Source organism: Plectropomus leopardus, chromosome 8, assembly GCF_008729295.1.
Source record: "Plectropomus leopardus isolate mb chromosome 8, YSFRI_Pleo_2.0, whole genome shotgun sequence".
NCBI classification, from domain to species: Eukaryota; Metazoa; Chordata; class Actinopteri; order Perciformes; family Serranidae; genus Plectropomus; species Plectropomus leopardus.
The window spans coordinates 30,571,858-30,592,574 of NC_056470.1; the positions used below are offsets into that span (position 1 = coordinate 30,571,858).

General features: G+C 41.3%; 2 protein-coding genes across 2 annotated transcripts in view; both read right to left on the reverse strand.

Moving 5' to 3' along the window:
- Positions 1 to 1,454: 1,454 nt before the first annotated feature.
- Positions 1,455 to 10,487, reverse strand: LOC121947197 (lysine-specific demethylase 9). Its single transcript, XM_042492132.1, has 7 exons — positions 9,894 to 10,487; positions 8,150 to 8,817; positions 4,898 to 5,035; positions 4,395 to 4,537; positions 4,107 to 4,274; positions 3,119 to 3,227; positions 1,455 to 3,009 (listed from the first exon to the last, which is right to left on the reverse strand). The coding sequence occupies exons 1-7, from the start codon at positions 10,459 to 10,461 to the stop codon at positions 2,479 to 2,481; spliced, it is 2,325 nt and encodes a 774-aa protein (XP_042348066.1). The 5' UTR covers positions 10,462 to 10,487; the 3' UTR covers positions 1,455 to 2,478.
- A 1,045-nt stretch (positions 10,488 to 11,532) lies between these two features.
- The window catches only part of magi3a (membrane associated guanylate kinase, WW and PDZ domain containing 3a), a 170,041-nt gene continuing 160,856 nt past the window's right edge, over positions 11,533 to 20,717 (reverse strand). Inside the window, 5 exon segments of the mRNA XM_042491298.1 lie at positions 11,533 to 15,740; positions 18,304 to 18,442; positions 19,703 to 19,774; positions 19,776 to 19,841; positions 20,129 to 20,204. Coding sequence (XP_042347232.1) covers positions 14,761 to 15,740; positions 18,304 to 18,442; positions 19,703 to 19,774; positions 19,776 to 19,841; positions 20,129 to 20,204 — 1,333 coding nt within the window. The 3' untranslated portion in view covers positions 11,533 to 14,760.

A 20,717-nucleotide genomic window follows, 5' to 3' on the forward strand; every position in this document is an offset into this window, starting at 1 on the left:
TTTCAAAAGAGGCTGAACGTATACAGTACAAGGCACAAAGATGGATTCGGCGGCAGAGAAAAGACATTATCACATCATCACTTCATTTATAGAAGACTACAGAACGAAGGCCTCGGCGAGGTTCAGATGAACACCAACTGTGGTGCTCTGATCTGAAACTCTGTTGACCGTGTTATTTTAGGACTCATCGTTTTGAAATCAAGGTGAAAGTCACCTACATCTGCCATATTGCAGAACACAGTTATGGATAATTTTCCAGGAGACTTCGTTATTTCAGAAATTGCTGTAACTATAAGAAAAAAAACAGGCGTTTGCAGAATAAATTCACACAATAACACTCACACACAACCACATTAACCCTCTCTAACGGTGCCCTCATCACACAAATGACATCATCAGCTAAAAATAAATGTGAGAGTGAATTTAAATCATGTGAAAAATGACCCAAGTGCACCAACAGCGTTCACATATTCCCAGCAGAGACAAAAAACATATTTACATACCAAGTTCTGAAGACAAAATCCACACCTGAAGAAAAGATTCACACAATTATTGCTAAGTGCAATAGCTGTTAATTGTTTTGTCATTTAAGGGCGCTCCTTTAATTATTCAATAATAATCTTTAATATTCATCACTGGTTTTAAACCTGTGTTAATATGTTTAGCTCCATCTTAAGAAAATAAATAAAATATCAAAAAACAGTATCAACAGTAAGAAAAAAAGGGCACTGTATCAAATGCTTTTTAAATAAAGAACTGCGCAAATAGCAACTTATAAAGCTGACACAGAAAGTGTTAAGTGCTTGTAGTTCACTTGGTGATTTTTAAAGGAGCTGCATGCAACATTCAGAGCATATCTGTGAGTCAGAGTCCAGCAGCACTGCTGCCGCTGGCTGTGAGCTGTTTGGCCGAGGAGGTTCAAAAGAGGAGAAGTCACAGTTTCAAATGACATCAGACCGTTGGAGTACAACACATACGCAGTCCAATCTGGACTGCAGCTGCTGAGAGGCTCAATTGCCGGCACATTATCATTAAACGAGAAAGTCCATAAATAAATACTTTATATATCAAAATGTTCTATTGTATATCAGCCACCATCAATGAGTGTGCCAAAAAGTTTTGTCGAGCGCACCTAAGGAGGCTAAAAAGAGCACACGCAAAGAGCACCTGAGCCGTCTGCTGTAAACCTCCGACATCGCAGCCTCAGTTGCATTGCGCATGTGTTATACCCATAGACTGCATATAAAGAAAGACAACATGAAAGCTCCCCAAAACTGTGGCTTTTCAATCTCTATCGCCCCCTGGTGTCTGACTGCAGTATAGGTCATATACCCCACACTGCCACATTAGTGAATAGTCATAGGTCAAACTAAAAACTCAAAGTACACGCCAAATAAATTTTTCCCAAAGATGATTTCTGTCACTGAAGGTTGTTCTCGTCACCCTGATGTTTGTTATGACAAGATCGGTTTTAATGATACAAAAGTAGGATTGATAGCTGTGACAGCTAATCTGTGCGCTTGCATTCAGTGGGGCTGCTCACGATTGGTCGGATGGGCATTTGGGCCGGGACAGCATTATCAGTGGTAACAGCCATGTGAGCGCAGTGCAAAGCACACACAGGAACTCACGAGCCGCCAGACCGTCTACCTCGACAAAGAGCAGAGAAGCTCAGATCACAACACGCAGAGAAAGCGCGACTTCATTTTTTGCTAATTCCTCCACTAACTCTTTACCTAGCAAATAGTAGTTTGCTGCTTTATTTATGCTCTGAATGTCATATCCAGGTCCTTTAAGTCTCAACCTAATGGAAATGTAGCCTATTCAATTAAAAAAGTCATTTTTTAGTTTCTTATGTTTACGGTCTCTAACAAACCCAGAACATCAAATATCCTAAGCTTCCGATTCATATGGCAAAGCTGTACAGACACCTGACAATATCCTCAATGCGTGAAATTGAGGAAATCACCTGCGTAACATTAGTCTAGATGCCTCTGTCACTGAAATGAATAAAAGGATAATGTCAGTATCATGCTTCCAGAGTAATCTTATATTATGTACATAAACAATCATCCACCTGCCACAGACTTCCATCTCTCAAGAAATCGTTCTGTCAGAAAAAGAAACAGCGGAGCCTTGAACATAAATCAAGTATGTGTCTCTTACAGTAAGGTTGGCAACTCATATTGTCAGTCTAAAAATGATACTTTCTTCACATGATACACACTTTTTAAATGAGACAGGAGAGAGTTCCAGTTTTCGATGCTATCAATAAAAAAAAGAACAAAATGTGTGCCATTAAGTCACTTTTGCCAGAAAAACATACAATGTGAACATTTTTTGTCATTTTTAAAGATAAAAAAAGATAATTTAAAGGCTTCCTGATTGACACAGATGTCAGTTTTTAGTCTACAATTCCTTTAAATAAGCTCCTCCCGAAGTGGGCAGAGAGAGAGAGATTTTGGGGGTAAAGAAAGGTCATTTAGGGAACTCTGATGTGTGGCTGAGAGACTTTGGAAGGCTGGGCTCTTTAGTACATCCGGAGTGGACTGCTCCCAAGGACAGGTGGGGATCCTGGTATCTTGGTGGCAGGTGAGCAGATTTGGTGGGCTGTGGGGGGGCCGGCTGAGGCTCCTGAGGAGGCGTTGCAGGCCTCTGAAACTCTGGTTCTTCGGTTTTGGCCACGCCACCCTGGATGTTGTCTCCCTGTGGTCGTGCACACGGGGTGACGGTGGCGTCCGGTCTGGCAGGAGAGGAGAAAGAGAATCGGCCTGAGGTGGGGCTGAGATCACTGGGACGCTGCTCCTCCTCCTTGTCCTTCCCCTCTGGGTGGTACTGTTTGAGGCGGATGTGCCAGGCCAGGCTGCAGACTGCGGACACCGTCTTAAACTGGTGGATGACGTTCCTCGGGATGAAGTAAATGTCGTCGTCACAGAGCTGGACACGGACGTAGCGGATGCCCTCTCTCCTCAGCTGGTTGAGTTTGGCGTCGTCGACCCACTGGACACACTGCATCCAGACACGCATACTTTAATATTACGTTTTTACTAGTATACCTGTACCATGACAAAAAAGACCTGTGATATGACACTCATCCTGATGGATTATGGATTCTGACCTGAGACACGGGGGGCTCGTACAGATCCAGCTGCAGCCTCTGAACAACTTCATTGAAGTCCCCAGCCTGGAAGCACACTACGTCTTTGGTTATCCGAGGTCGATTACTCCTGTAACAGATTACAGGATATTGACAGTCGTACTTGAGGCAGATGATCTGTGAAAACTAGAATTACCACCATGCGGTCGTTTGCCTCCGTTAAGTCAAGTTGCAGTTACAGTTTGCATCGATTTCTGTCCTGACTCATATGTAGCCAAGACAGCAGATAACGCTTCAAATATTGATGCTTGCTGGGAAGAAGTTTCAAATTCTGAAACACGGATGCTTCACACACAACTTCCTCCCCGACAGCACAGCAGATCTATACAATCAGCACAGTTTCAAGGAGATTAATGTCGCCAAATTAGTATCTTGACTACAACATCAATATGTCAAAGTGAAGGTAACTTTGGCCTTTTGGTCATCACTTCTTCATTATATCCTATTACACATTTGTGTCAAATTTTGTCCCAATTAGCGTACAAGTTCTGGCAAAAAACATACTTTGTGAGGTGTGAGGTGTGACGTTTAACCACCAAAATACACTGAGTTAATCCTTGAAACAAAGTGGACATTTGTGCTACATTTGAAGAAATTCCCTCTGAACTGAGCTTAAATATTGACAGACAGACAACCCAAAAACACAATGCCTCCATCCACAGCTGTTACTGGCATTGAAAGCTTATAACACACAGACAAGCCACTACCCCTCATCACATACTATGTGATTCCAAGCATTTTTGTCATTTGAAACAGGTTTTCCCGCGCATGCGGCCAAACCAGGTGCCCTCAGCTCAGGGACAGAGCATTTTCAAAGGAGAAAAAAGGACTCTAACACACTGATCATTTTACAGCCTTTAGTAATGTAAAGATTAATGTGTCAACACCCCTGTGTCTTCATCAGAGTTTATTACCACTTGCGAACATTTTATCAAAGCATATCACTCACCATTCTCCAAAGTGCACCGCCTTCAGGACCCCCACAGCAGCAGTGCTCTGCCAGTCAAAACTCTGGCCTACGTGGTCAGCGTGGGCCTTGGTCCGGTCCTCAAACAGAACCTCTCGGGGCTCACTGGCCCTCGGCAGGTAGTGCAGATTTTTTATCTCATTCATGGACCTGCATAAAAAGATGTGAGAAGACGAAGAAAGGACAAGAAGACAAGTATTCAGTCAGCACAATCATTTTTCTACTATATGGATCTGTGCTTATATATTGCCTCTGCAGCTGAGTTGTTACCTGCGTCTTTTGAAAGGTGACTTGGGCATGTCAGCAGTGGGAACCATTTGTTCTCCCGGTCGCACCCACATGATGGGCCCGTCGTCACTCTGAGAGCGGCAGTCCAGCTTCAGACTGGAGAGGCTTCCCCACGGTAGAGTCATCTGTGGTGACGCACACACACAGACATTCACACACACACGTTAAAACCAGTAAAACATTTAGCATTTGTTCCTGAAACATACTGGCTTATGCTCGAATCTCTGGAGCTGTAATATTAAAATCAGACAGTGTGCAATGTAACTGACGACAAACTGAATTGAGCAGATTTTGTGGTATGGCATGGTGCAATGTCTGGGGGGGCACTGCTATCGGAGAGTGTAGGTGTACTTGGTCTGAAACTGTTTTTGGGTGGTGCTGTTTCTAAAGTGGCATTCACATGAATGTCAAGACCCTTGGTTTCCAAACAGATTGCATTGTAACAAGATGATCAACGTTATTCAAGTGTCAGTGATTTTAATGACCTTGAGAAAGGGAGACTCCTCCAGCATGTCGAGAAACTCTGGGAAATAGTCTCCAACTTCCTCATCCACGGCGCCCACCAAGCTGATCTGTCTCATGGGTCCGGACCGGTACGTTCCTGAACAGTAAGTCCGGCTTACCTAAGACAGGAGGAACAAGTTATGTCATTCAATGTGACATTTAATAATTCAATTCAATTTTATTTATAAAGCCCATTATCACAAAACACAGTTTGCCTCAGAGGGCTTTACAGCGTACGATATCCCAAAAAAACCTGTAACAGGAAAAAAATGGAAGAAACCTCGGGAAAAGCGGCTGAGGAGGGATCCCTTTTCCAGGACGGACAGACGTGCAATAGATGTCATAAATAACAATTAACTTACAATAATGACAAAAAAGAAAGAGAAAGAAAGAGGGGGAGAGATGCACAGCAATAATGGTAACAACAGCATGTCATATTCCTATAGTGATAGGTGTAAAATTACTAAATGCACTCTATGACAGCATGTGATGCTACGTGCAAATATTGTGGGTGTTGACAAGAGTCCCATGCGTATATCACTACACACTTACTGTATACAGCATAAGCCATATACTAATTGTCTCGGCATACTCTTTTTCCTGCTGGTGTACAAAAAGATGCATCTACAAGATATGATTACTAATGATGTACTGAAACTCCCTCGCTCCCTTGGTGTTGTCATTAACGTTCTACATTTAGTAAAACAGAATTACTGCTCCGAGGAAGCAACATCGAATTTACAATATTACTTTTGTCCGACATAATCCTTTAAGCTAGATGTAGAATTTACACACCACAGGGGAGTTGCTGTGACGAAGCTGCAGCAGCACATCATGCCTTTTTACGGATCCATTTTACCCTGAAAATCCATACACAGCCACACTGTTGGATTCCTTACATGCTTATGAGTGTGTCTGAGAGATAAGCTGCAGACCACAGCCTTTAAGCTCCATACTTCTATATGTAGAATTCTTTTTTACAAATGAACTTGCAGCTACCAAAGTGTAGGTAACTGCATAGAAAATACACCCGACTGTAATCACTAATGCAAAAGGTTCCATACCTGTCCTACGCAAAATTATTGCAGACAGGACACGGGGGCTTCCCATTATTATTCAATGCTTATAAACAAATCTGACTATAAGTTCACCACAGTGTTGAAGTTACAGTGGCTTTTGAAGAAGATGAGTGGGATAAAATCATTTGGATTACCAGGTTTGGACTGGATTGACAGGTTTTGAGAGGCATGGGAAAAAGGGTAATACAATTCAAAAATTTCCATCGATTTAACCTCAAATTCTTGCAACTTTTTTGCTATATTTTTCTATTTTCTTGACTCGATGGCCCCTTCTGCTGAAGCTCGACTTTTCTATGATAGAGAAGCACCTATCAACATTGGAAAAAGTTGTGTGGGGTTTGGACTGAATGCAGCAGACCTCAAGAGGATGAGGAGGTCGAAAAGAGGGAGGAGAGCCAGCATCAGGGCGAGGCTGACCTGACTTGGACCAGGGGCTTTTCCTCTACCAAGCCTTCATCTGGCTAATGTCCGGTCACAGAAGAATACAGTGGACGATGTGATTGAGACTCACTGACCCCTAACATCCCAGATAAAGCTATTGCACTGGATAGACCGACCTTGTTGGGAGCCATAAGGACACAAGACTCTGATGCAAATGAAAAAATGCACTGCAGGATTTGAATGATGCCATCAGCAGCAACATGCCCAAAGAACGAGATGGAATTTTCATAGTAGCTGCTGATTTTTATCAACTCATCCTTGAACTCCATAGATGCAGCAGGATCAAGGACAGATGAAGTTTCGTTTTTTAAATTTTGTTTTAAAAAGTTGTTATGCTTTAAGTCATCGAAAAATTATGCAAAAGGGTACATGAATCTGTGTAATGTTATTATCCTGATCTGTGAACACTGCAGTTATTATGATGCTGTCTTTCCAAAGGCCTGTTTTATGTTCACCACTGACCTGGTAAAGTGCACAAGATACAATAAAGCATGTTAGTGCAATCATGTTGCTCTCAAAGCATCAATTTATTCTCTCGACTCGCCAGTGGTTAAATTACCAAACTGGGTCTACTCATAAACAAAAAACTGCATAAACAGAAAACTGCTGAGCTCTCTGTGTCCTCTGCAGATCAGACATCACACATGAAGACATCCTACCTCCAGCACAGATTTTAACCCTTTGAACTCAAGTTGGTGTGATTTCTTTCAAAAAATGTGGAAAAAGGCAACCAGAAACTAGATAAGAAATGTTCCAAAAATTCCAAGAAATTAAATGGATTTAGAAAATTATTTTAAGAAAGATAGGAAAAACTATATTTATATTTATTTTAAAATTATGTTACAAAATTATTAGAATTTTCAAGCACTTTTTCCAGGTCATTTTATATTTTTTTAACTTTCTTTTTCATTTTTCCCCCCCACTAATTTTAAGATAATTTACTTGTTTTTTTTCCACCACTAATTTCCAGGTAATTTTACTTTTTATGAATTTCTTGCCAGTCTTTGGGTCAGTTCTTCTTTTGTTGCTCATTGCCTTTTTCCCATGTGTTAGAAAGAAAAGTTTTGGTTTCAAGGGGTTACAACAGAACAACTACGTAAACTACTGGGTGTCAAATGTGTTGTGCATGAACTGTAACTGGAACTTAATTTTATTTAAATGCACTGTTGACACAACTGCTAATTGCTTTTACATACGCTATTTCAGACACAATCACGATCAATTAGTTGACTGACCAAAACTTTGATAGTAACAATTCTGATAACCGATTCACCAATTTAAGTCTTTCAAAGCAAAAACTACCAAAAGTTCTCCTGCTCCAACATCGCAAATGTGAACATTTTGGGGTTTTTCTTCGATTTCTGAGATGATAAATTGAATCTTTTTTTGTTTCTGACTGCTGGTTGGACAGTTACAAATAACATAAATAACATAAATATTATCTTGGGCATTTTTCACCATTTCTGACATTTTATAGACAAAACACCTAATTAAAAGATGATAGATGTATTGATAATGAAAATAGTTTTTAGTTGCAAGAAAATTAATAAATAAATAAATAAATAAAAAATCTTGCTGATTGAGCTGATCAAGAAAAACACTAAATGTCCTCTGCTCCCATCAGAAGCTATGAGCTATGACTTTGTGAAAATGCAGATGTTGAGCGCATTGCCAAAATCTCTGTGAAAACCAGGAAGTTAACTTTTTACATACCTGAGAGTGAAAGTTGGCAATCGTGGTGGTCTCAATGTCTTTCTTTCCCAGTATCTCCATTTTGACCGGCGTGTTGGGGAAGTTGAAGGCAAAGTAGTCCAGGAAGTCCGGTAGGAAGGCGGCTGCGCGGTGCACCACTGCCAAAGCGTACCTGGCTGCACCTCTGGGCTTCTCGGCAAAAGCCAACTCCAGAAACTCCTGAGCAAAGCACTCCATCTCAGCCGGGCTGAGACAAGCTAACTCATCAGCGTATGCGTGCAGAACTGACCCCCCACCATTGGCTTGCTTTTCCTCGTGCATGAAGCGTCCGTACCAGGTACCCGTCTGCAGGCAGGAGCTGCGGATATAGTGGTCTTGGTGGGAGAGGAAGGAGACGTGTCCGAGTTTGAGAGCGTGGAGGTAGGGCTGGTGGTTGTCGACAGTGTCTCTGGCGGGCTGCCGACTGCTTTCGTGTTTCACTGTGTCTGGAAGAGACGGATCAGGACGAACGGGCAGAGGAAGATCTGTGCCAAACCCCGAACACACAGTCTGAACCGCCTTGTTATGCATGTACCGGACCTTTTTGGCGCTGTGCTCCTCCTCCCGGTGCTTCTTCTTCTTCTTTTTCTTCTTCAGGAGATATTCCTCCAGTGTTAGAGACTTCACATTCTCATCGTGGGGCCTTGGCTCTACAGATGCAGGAAAAAAATAAAAGTCAGAGTGGCAGGGTGTGTGTATTTTGCTCTGTGACCCTGTTAAACACTACGTGTGATTATTTTCTGAACAATGCATAACAATTAGGGGCCGAAATATTATCAGCCTGACTAATTATTTGGGGCCAATATTTGACATTTTGCCAATTATTTGTATCTGCTTTTTATTTTAATGATCGCCAATAAAATTAATTAATTATAAAAAGTGCATAGAAAGTGTCAGCATTGGAGGAACTTTTACTTTGTAAAACCTCAGGGAGCTATTTTGATTTTTGATTTAAATTTTCACTTGATTTTATAAAAAAAAAAAAGTTTCTGGGAACTTTCAGTTTATGATGTTGAAAGTTTCAATTTTTTATTGCAAATGCATATTGGTTCCAGACATCAGTTATCAGTCTCATCAACTACTAATAATTGGTATCGGCCCTAAAAAAAAAACATTATCGGTTGACCCCTAATAACAGTTGGCCACCAACACTCACAACATTATGTTATATATATATATACACACACACACACACACACACACACTAAGTTCTCTATAATGGCACCATTGTGTACAGTGTCCCTCTTCCTTAAGAGAGCAGGTAAAAGTTACTGAATTCTGCTACAACCAAAACAGCATTTTACATACTGTTATTATAATACATATTGCCCCCCCCCCCCCCCCCCAAAAAAAAAAAAAACACAAGAGTGTTCAAAATGGAAGAATTTGCTATGAAAACTATGACAACCCCTGTTCCAAGATTTTTGTTTCAATATGCTCCACAATGGTCATTTTAACCATTAAAATTTCCTCTGAGGGGAACTTCCCCAGCAGCGTGAGTTGCACAAGGTGTGTACATTAAAATGCCCCCACTATGTTAAACAGGTGATGACGGCCCTGTGTGTCAGTACTGAACCACACAGAATAACAACTGTAAATCTCTTGCAACTAGTCAAAGAGTTATGTTGTCACCACTTTGAGAAAATCTAAAAAAAAAATCTGTATTTAATTCCATTTTCTAAATAAGACACCCCCTTTCTTATATGCACAAAACAATAAAACTCACCTTTCTTTTTCTTCAGCTCGCCGTGTTTCACATTGGCCTCGGTATTTTCCTTCTTGAGCTTCAGTTTCAGCTCTTTATCCCGGTGCTTTTCCTTGAAATCCTGGGGCTTGGCCTTGACCATTTTGAGCGGCGTGAAAGTGAAGAGCGCAGGTGGCTCCTGATGGGGCACCGCTCGCTTCTTCTGCAGCTGCTCCGACACCTTCCTCCCCGGGGGAGGAGGAGGGAGAGCCGGCTGCTGCAGGCTCTTCGTACCGTTGGAGAAACCGTGACGGTGGTGGTGGTGGTGGTGGCTGTGCAGGACATGTTTGTCTGCGCTGAACTTGTGCGGTTTGGGGTTTTGCTGCAGCTGGTGCGGCTGGTGGCTCCGGTGCTCGGAGTGTTGGTGGTGGTTGTGGTGATGATGGAGCTTCACTTTCTTCGCCTCTTTCTCGGACTTCTCCCGTTTGTCAGCCGGCGGCGACAGCTCCTTCCTCTTCTTCTTCTTCCTCTCTCTGATGAGTCTGTCCAGGCTGTCCCTCACCTTCTCCTCTTCTACTTTGGCACGGAGCAAGTCGACTTGAGCTGCCATCTTTGCACGTACAGTTCATTTAAAGGACTCGGGCTTCCAACCGCGCACGCGCCCGAAGAACTGTAGTCCTCGTGCCGTTAATTTGTAGTTTATTTCGATATTTTGGCTGTGTTGCGCACGCGCAGCGCACGGAGCTGTGGGTGATGTAGTTGGTTGATGTTGCAAAGCTGCACGGGAGTTTGAGTCAGCTGTACTGACTGCGTGCTGCCCCGCACGCACTCACTTCTTCTCAGCTGACGTAATGGTTAATTTAGTCACAGCCGCGAGAGGCAGTGCTTCACTGTTTACAGGAGAGAGACGTGGTATCAGTGTGAAGCAGTCAAACAGTTTATGGTACTAACATACTGGAGGAAGCAGACAAATTTGCAAATTGTCTTAATCTTTTTCAAAAACATGGGAAGAGGCAATAAAAGGGAAAAAATGACCCAAAAATTAGCAAGAAATTGGTTTAAAGCACAAGAAAATTAAATTAATAAGTTAAAAAACAAACAAACTACATTACAAAACTATATAGTGTAACATATTTTTAAAAATATGTTACTATAAAAAGTATATAGTTTTTCCCTATTTTTTTTTTTTTTTTAAATGTTGGGTCATCCACTGCAGCCAAACACTACCTTCAAATAAACTCAGAATTTTTGCACAAAATCAGGACAGGGGATATTATCCCCTATCAATACATTGGAAGACCTAGAATTTGTGGGAAAAATCTGTGGTGAGAGTCAAAGAAGTTTAAAAAATAATAGTAAAATGCAATATTACATCTGCCAATATAAACTGTACATACGGCCTCCAGTTCACCTCCTGGAGTGCCCTTAAGCAAGTCCCAAACCGCTCTAGAGGCACCTTGCTATGGCTGACTCTGACTGACCCTCTGGACTTCATGTATGTGTGTAAAAGGAGGGATATGCAAAGAGATACATTTCAAAGAATAAAATGGATAGAGATTTTATTTTATTATTGTTTTAAAAACAAGTGCACGATCAATAGAATTAAAGTCAAAGTCAACTTCATTGTTAATTCTGAATACACTCGCTTCCCTAAATCAAAAAAAAAACCCAACATAGTCACATTTATTCAGTAAACCTTTATTTATCAGTGCATGAACAGAATGCCATGACCAGATTATTTCTTTTTCACCCATTTTATATCATTTCCTCTCGGCTCCCTTAAAAAAATAATGAAACGATTTACAGAGGATTTTCTGTCTGCATGAAGGCAAAGATTTATACAGGTGCTGTACAATTTATAAACATTTACAACTACCATGATGTCAAAACTAAAAGACTTCCTTCTTTTTATATATGTGTTGGAGCAATGCAAGGCCACAGTATCATACATGGTAATGGCATGAACAGTAAATAATACAGTAGCCCATCGTATCAACAATAAAGTGGACAATAAATTAGTAAGTGGTCTCTCAGACCAAGAGATGCATGTGTTTAACAGGCTGATGAGGGGAAGCGTCAAGCAGCTAATAAACCACTAGATGTCTCTGTACTCCACAGTAGCTACATTTAAACAACATTAAATTTAGTCGTCAGAGCAGGGCACAACTCATCCCAATAAATTAAAAATATATATTTTCCATCTGGGATTTAAATCCCTGTTTTATTAAATCTGATAGACTTTATAGAGTAATTTCAAATAAGACTCCCATAGAAGCAGTCATTTTCACATTTGCACTCTGTGGAATCATATTGTGATGACTTTCCCTCCTTGTGTGGAAAATTAACTGCATTCTTAGGGAGTTTATTTATGACACAAACGTGACAGTCATGATGTTGTTAATGATGAATGATTAAGAAAACATTTACACTTTTCTCCTCACATCACGGGTCATGTACCAAACCCCGAGTTCCATAAAGCTTGGGACACTGAGCAAAACATAAATAAAAACACAATACAAGGATTTACAAATCTGAATCGACCTATACTCAGTTGAATACAGTGCAAAGACAAGAAATTTGATGTTCAAACTGATGAACTTTGTTTGTTTTTTTTAAGGAATATAAACTCAGTCTGAATTTGATGCCTGCAACATGCTTCAAAAAAGTTGGAACAGGGGCAAAAAAACTGAGAAAAGACATAAAATGAAAAAGGGTGCTGTGGTCTGACTAGTCCACATTTCAATTATTATTATTATTATTATTATTTAAAATCATAGCCGTTGTGTCCTCGGGGGTAAAAAGGAAAAGGACCATTCAGACTGTTGCCAGTGCATGAGCATCTGTGATGATATGGGGGTCTGTGAGTTTCCATGACATCGTGGGTAAAGCCTCATTTCCACCAAGCAGTCCGGTTCAGTTCAGTACACTTACTGTTCCCATTTCCCTGATCCTAACAGAGTGGTGCAAAAAAAATAGGAACAGTAAGGAACGGTGCATTGATAACATCCACAAAAATGCATACCGAACTGATCTGAAATGAACAGCACTGGTGGATCAAAACAGGGCTTCTTTTCACATCTGTTAAGACACCATAAAAGCATATAAGTATAGATGTTTTGGAGCAACATATGCTGCCATCCAGACATCTTTTTCAGGGACGTTCCTGCTTATTTCAGCAAAATTACCAAACTGCATTCTGCACGTGCTATAACAGTGTGGCTGTGTAGTAAAAGATTGCAGGTATGAGACTGAACTGTCTAAAGACCAGAGCTGTCTCCTATTGCACATGGTTGGTGCATCATGAAACACAAAGTACGGAAGTGGAGAGCTGCACTGTTCAGCGACTGAAGGTGTAGATCAAGCAAGAACTGGAAAGAGTTTCACTTTCAAAAGTTCAGCAATTAGTGTCCCTTTCCCAAACTGAGTGCTGTTAAAAGAAAATATGATGTAACACGGAGGTAAACATGCCCTAATCCCAACTTTTTTGGAATGTGTTACAGGCATCAAATTCAGAATAAGAGTATATTTACAAAGAAACATTAAGTTCATCAGTCTGAACATCAAATATCTTGTTTTTGACTTGTATTCAATTGAATGTAGGTCAAAAGGGATTTGCAAAACATTGCATTTTGTTATATTTTACAATTCACACAGTGTCACAACCTTTTTGGATCGGGGTTGAGGATAAAAAATGGATCAAAAATAGCTTTGGAGGTTAGAATGAGGAGTTTTTGTGCCTACCTTTGTGATGATAAAAATACAAATATGTCTTCACAAGTCAAAGGCAGAGTTCTCACTTCTTACAATCAAGCTCTGTTAATTCAACTCATCTAAATTATGTGTCAATATATGTGTAATCACTTTGTTAAATAATATATGTTTCAGATTATAGTCGATGCTACAGCGATATCTAAAAATACACAGGCCTACCTGTCAGCTTTTATACATACACACATAGAGCCAGAGAGGACGTAAAATACAGAGCTGCAAACAGTAGACGACATTATGAATCAGGCTCGCGTGAAATCGTAGAAATAGAATGTATAGATTTCATAGTGTAATTATTTGAGATGGTGATGCTTGTCTACACATTCTGTTCCTATTGTTAAATCCACATTAAATGTGAAATGACTCAGCGTGGATAAGTGTACTAACAGTTTTTGTTTACATAGAATTTCAATAAATTACATTATGCTTTATCATTAACACACATGTAACAACATTAGAACCACAAGTATCTGGTCTGCTGATTGATGCATATAAAGCTCCGGGGTGGTCTGTCCACCCTCTGATAAGCTAATGTGATAAAAGAGTCTTCTCATGTGCACAAAAACATTCACCCAAACAGTTCACAACAGACAGTAAATGACTTCAAAGATGTCACCCTTTGCTGCCGAATTCAACACAAACTCACCAGCCTCACTTTTGAGATTTTTTTATCACTGACAGCAAAAGTGAACCAATCTTGTTTGCAAGAGAAGCTGAATGACTGCACGGATAACTTCAACCTTCAATGTGACAAAAAAAGCAGGTTCCTTCATCGAGGCGGGTAGACAGGGAGCGCAGTTCATCTCACAGTGAGTGCAAAACGGAGCAGCTTCTTTATAACCGGAGTCTGATTGGCACAACTTCGCATTCAAGAAAACCTTCACACTCAACCTGTCACACGCTACAAAACAAATATAGCACGCATGTCAGATTGGACATCAGCAGCTTGATGCAAACTGAACGAGGCAAACTGGGTGAAAAACAACAACAACAACAACAAAAAAAGCAATGAGAAGCTATGTTGCTGCTTACACAGTGATCTGCTTTGTCCGAGAGTTTTAAAAAACATCCTTCCGTTCTGAATGTCTGTCGTTCAGAGGCTCAGCTTTTTTGTATACACGCAGGGAGTCCGAGGAAGATATCAGACATCCGCGTATGATGTCTCCACCTGGGACTGGATCTTGGCAGAACTGGGGACTTTCCAAGGACCAGGGGTGATGGGAGCCTTCTTGCTGGTAGTGCTCCCGTTGCAGCTGGGGTCCTGGATGCTACTGCTTGAACCTCTGGGGTCCTTTTTGTTCGCTTCTTCAGGTGGACCGTGGTACTTGCTGTCCTTATCCCCCTTCTCTCTTCCACTCCTCCGGCTCAGGGTGCCGCTATCAGCATCCGACCCTGCCCTCTCCCTGTTGGATTTTTGCAACTCTTGCTCAGCCCTTTTGCTTTTCTTCTGGCGTTCACTAGTCCCTGAGCCTTTGTCTCCACTCTCTGTGGCCCCCCGCTCCTGCCAGTAGGCTGCATCCCCCTCCCTGTACCTCCAGTCCTTCCCTTCTCCAGAGGCAACGCTGGGCTGTTGGCCAGCTGGACGCCTGGGGCTCTGAGGCTCCTCCAGGTTCTTCAAAGGCACAGCTGGGTCCTGTTCTCTCTTGGAGCTCTTCCTGGGGCTAGAGGAGTGGTGGTCTCTCTGCCCTTGGGCTTTTCTGTCCTTTCTCATATCCTCCAGGGATCCGCTGTGGCCTCGCTCAGTTTTTCTAGGGCTCTGAGAGCGCTCGTGATCCGCCCAGCCATCAGTGGCTCTCTTGGGGCTTGCAGACTTGGAGTCGCTCCTGCTTGTTTTTCTGGTCTGGGTGCTGGGGCTGGTGGTACGCTTATGGTTGTGGTGAGAGGGCTGCTGTCCTCTGGATCTGTTAGCCTGCCTACCATGCTCCTGCCCAGCACCAGGGGACCCGGATGCTCTGCGATCCCCCCCAGAGAACTCGTCAGGGGCGACTGTTTTGGGTGAAGATGGGGACAGTTCCGAGGTAGAGAGGGAGACGGAGGATGGAGAGGCCGGAGATGACTGCCCGTCAGATACAGAAAGTCTGGGGAAGCTTGAGGTTGGAATGGTTACTTTGTCCTTTGAACCTGAGAAGCAAGCAGTGGGAGGTAAGAAAATGTCAACATGGTACAACAGAAACACAAGAAATGACCAAAACCTCTTAACACCGCATGACGTGGTGGCACGTATTGTGTTGAAATGATGCATCGAAATGTGTTCTCTTGTCAAATACTGTAGTGTTGTAGCGTACTGTACTGCTGTTAATGCGTAATTCCCCCCTTGGTGGTTAGGGTTAGAGCTAAGGGTCTGGTCCAGGTTTACGTAGGGGGAAACACAGACGCTATGGAAAACAGTGCCAACAGAAAGTCAATGTGGAGCCTTTGTCGTGGTGGACATGCGAATCCCCTGGTGTAAAAGACGTCACAAATTGGGCGGTGGTGACGGTAACAACCATTGTAAGTAGTATAAAGAGCGAGAAAGTCCATGTACTAAGGAGGTCAGAGGGGTGACTGGGTCAAACAAACACTGGACTTTCACCTTGAGGCAACTGTAGGTACTAGCGTCCTTTACATAGTTATGTTATGGTACATTACGTACTTAGGTCATTTTACGATGTATTTGCGTCCTCTATGTAACAAACATAGTCATTTTAACTAACAATACAATCTTCTTCAAAACCTAAGCAAGTTGTTGCCCAACCATGCTGCCCTGTGCAAACCTAACATAATTATTAAGCGAAAACAAAATATTTTACGAAAACTTAACCAAGTATCTTTGGTACCTAAATTCAACACTGATGCCTTGTAAATAACAAATGTAGCAATTCAAATCAAATACATAATCTTTTTAGAAACCTTACCAACTAATTTGGTGCTTAAACCTAACCATGGCATCCCGTATGTAACAAATATATTAATTTTAACCAAAAACAGAATCTTTTTGTAATCCTAATTAAGTTATTTTGGTGTTCAGACCACCCTGTGTGTAACAAATGTGTTAATTTTAACTGAAACCCGAGCTTTATGAAACCTAACCAAGTACTTTTGGTTCTTTAATCCCACCGTGCTGCCCTGTAAATAACATATATGTATTTTTTAAAAAAATAATTTTGGGGCTTTTGTTAGGACAGCTCGTAGTGTGAAAGGGGAAGAGAGGGGATGATATGAGGCTAAGGGTCAGGGTTGAAAATGAACTTGCGGCTGCTGCGGCAAGGACAAGGTCTTTGTACATAGTGCACCAGCTCTACCAGGTAAGCCCCTGGGTGCCCCAAAATGTAGTTATTCTAACCAAAACATGATCTTTTCCAAAACCTTACCAAGTAGTTTTGGTGCCTAAACCCAACTGTACCGCCACTACATGACTTCAACACAACATATAGCAGCACCACAGGATGAGGTGTTCAGAGATCACAGTCATTTCACATATTTCTGTGCATCATGTTCTAGCTGAGCAACAACGTCTGTTCTCCAGGGATCTGCATAAGCTAAAATATTCCTTACATGGAATATTTTGCACATTCAACAAAGAATTTCAGATAATTTAACACGTCATGCAACAGAAGCACAATATTCTGATATTGTGAAAAAAAAGATGTCCACCTTACTCGCTTTCTGTAATAACCCTCTGTAATATCCCTCTAAATATTTGCCTTGTTTAAGATATGTATCGGCTGAACGACATAGCCATCAATGGAAAAGGTGCTAGTGTTCACCCAGCACTGACGTTTCAATTTCCCCCCTGAGCTGATAAGAATTGCACAGCTGTGATTGAGAGCAGATATATGCAGCAGAAAAACCAGAGAGAGAAAAAGAAGAATGATGGACTTTGTGGTGCTGAAATGAGCTTTTGGATTTCTAGGAGCAACAAACTCGTAGAAATTCATTCTAATGTGGTCTTTGGATTGGAAGGTTGATGCCAGTGAATGCACACAAATCCTTTTACCACTTGCCACCTGCTGATCAATATCTAGTGAGGGATTTTTTTTCTCCAGGATGACGTGTGTGTTCAGTGGCATGCCAGGTTTTTGCAATACCCTTTTTAAAAAATAACTTGCAGAGCTCTGAAGCCTCCCAGCGCTCCTGCAGGTCTGTTTGTTCTTCTAGGACTCACTGCTTTGGTTCAGCCCTCCGGGGAAAGAGTAACTCAGCTATCTGATCTATTTCAGATTGATCATGGGGATGAAGGAAGGGACAGACACTTAAATCTGGGAGATGAGTCACTCTGAAAGGAGAGGTCAAAGGAAAAAGTACAAGGAGTACAAGGTTTACCAAGGTTATTAGGGACAGACCAAGAAAAGCAGTGAGGCCTTTAGTGATGCTCTGGTTTCATGTAGAAGCACAGGGTGGAAGAAGAGTTCAGACCTATAGGAGGAAAAGATAAATAGGTAGAAATAGACGGCCGTGCCAGTGCAGAAAACAGGAGCAGATAAAGAGCATAAGATCAAGATAGAGGTAGTGAGAATGACAGGAGAGAAACGGTCAAGAGAGAAGCTCGCAACACATGCATGAGAATAAAATAAACTCAGCACCCTGCTATCAAGCATATCCATACAAAAGCTTCTGAATGTGTATGGTTACTATGCTACTGTGTAGATCTATATGCAGTGGCATCAATGTGTGTACATGCATGCAGCTGTCAGCAGTCACTCACTGTGATCCGGGACCAAGCCCTGGCCGGGTCGAAGCAGCAGGTGAACTTTACTGCCTCCTGCTTGGATCAATTCGATTGCCCGAGTGTGTGTGATGCCCTGGGTGGCCTCGCCGTTGATCTCCACAATCTGATCTCCAACCTGTGGTGCAGATATAGTCCTTTCTTAAATGTCTTACATGGCATGGACTTCAAGAATTTGAGATCAGAGGTTTTCACACTCCAGGGTACGCCTCAGTGTGGGAGAGTTACGATCCAAACCGATCCGATATACTTTATTGTCCCCGTAGGGAAATTTTTCTTGGACTCAGATGCTGTGCCAATAAATGCCTCCACAGTCACAATAAAACAAACCAGATATTGACAGAGGAGCACTACCTGTACCAAATCACACCAATAAATTGCACATAGTCCAAAATCCACATACAAAATATTGAACATACATCTTACATAGCACATTTGCAAACACCCTGCTGCTACAAACATCATGAAACTACTGCACAATCCCTGCAGCTTTAAGCAGCGTTGTTTAAAAGTTTTATGGATGTAGGAACAAAGGACTTTCTGAAACGGTTGAGTTTGACGGTTGGGTGCAGTGAAAGCGATGTGAAGCAAAAATACTGGGTGAGGTGAAAAAGACAGGTGCACGCCGATGTTCTCGAAAACAACAGCATGTTATTTAATGCGGTTTGGCTCACAATTTTGACCCGCTTATCAAGTCAGCAGTCCAATCTACAGAAGAGTCCACAAGTCACGAAGGCAATTAAAGGTACAGGTGGTAAATTTGATAAAAAACAAAAAACCTTCAGAAATGGAAATGGGGCTCAAATTGTCGCCGACGGCTAACTAACTAGCTCCATGGCAGCAGTTTTTTGTGTTGCATTTTTTGCTTTTCAAAATTTTGCCTGTGTGTTGTGATTTTATGTGTACAGCACTCTGTAACATTGGTTTTGATAAGTGCCATAAAAATAAACTTAAAAATAAAACTAAAACTAAAACTAAAACTAAAAAAATAATAATAATAATAATAATAATAATAAACATAATGATAATAATACTACTACTAATAATAAAAAATGATGATGATTATGATTATTATTATTATTATTATTATCATTATCATCATTATTATACTTACTGTGTCTACATCTACCAAAGCCCCCAAATTATGTAACCTGAAGTTCAAAAAACTTAGAGCATGATTATCCGCTCCAAAAATAGAGACCAAAAACAATAATAGGAGAAACAAAATCCAACAAATTTAACAGTTTAAATTGTACAGTATCAGGTTTTGAAAACACCAGAGTAAGACCTATAAATGTATTTTAAATGCAATAGTTTAAATTAGTATTACGCAGTTTATTCTAAAGACAGAGACAGACAAGTAGAAAAAAAACCTCACATGTATCCGGCCGTCTTTGAGAGCAGGTCCGTCCTCAGCCAGTCGCAGGATGAACAGGCCCATATTATACTCTTCTCCCTCCTCTCAGACTGAAGCCAAAGCCCCGCTGGCTGCGGTCCAGTTCCACCACAAAACAGCCCTGTAGTTCACACACAAGAATATCGGCTTTTGAGACTAGAGCACTCACTGACAGACGTGTGATAACAGCAGTTTCAGACTGAAGTCAAACCCTGAAAATCACTGTTACATGGCTGATATTGTCTAAAGGCCACAAGCCGAAACACGCTGGTCTGATAAAATTGTTCTTTAAACTACAAGAGCTGCTGGAGCTCTCTGACCTCTTAAAATCACTTGACACCACAGCAGAAATAGTCATTCACAAACACCATGTACTGTAAATTAAGAACCACTTTTTGCTGGTCTTACCTGCTTGGAGCCTGACGTGATGAGTGTTCCCATCTCTCTTGGTGGGAAAGAGTTTCTCATCTCAGTGTCACCATTTCTACCCCAGAAAAAAGACCACACATACACACACACACACACACACACACACACACACACACACACACACACACACACACACACACACACACACACACACACACACACACTATTATGTGATTCCCCATCTTTAGAAATTCCTCAGTATTTAATCATTTGAATCCTGGATTTGTTTTCTTGTGCCGCTTTCAGATGCCTTTCACTAGCATTTCAAGCACTGAAACGTGAGCAAATTGTTTGATTTCTTTCAAAAACATGGGAAAAAAGGCAATCAGCAGCTTGGCATTAAATATCCCGCAAATCTGCAAAAAATAAGTAAAAGGTGACAAGAAAATTACCTGAAAATCTGCTATACTTTTTCTAAGGAAGAGAAAGGGAATCATGAGAAAATTATCTAAAAACTATGAAAAATATCATGAAACTATATGTATAATTATATATTTAAAATTAGTTTACAGACAAAACATATTTATTATTATTTTCTATATTTCCTTTTTATATTTGTATATTTTGC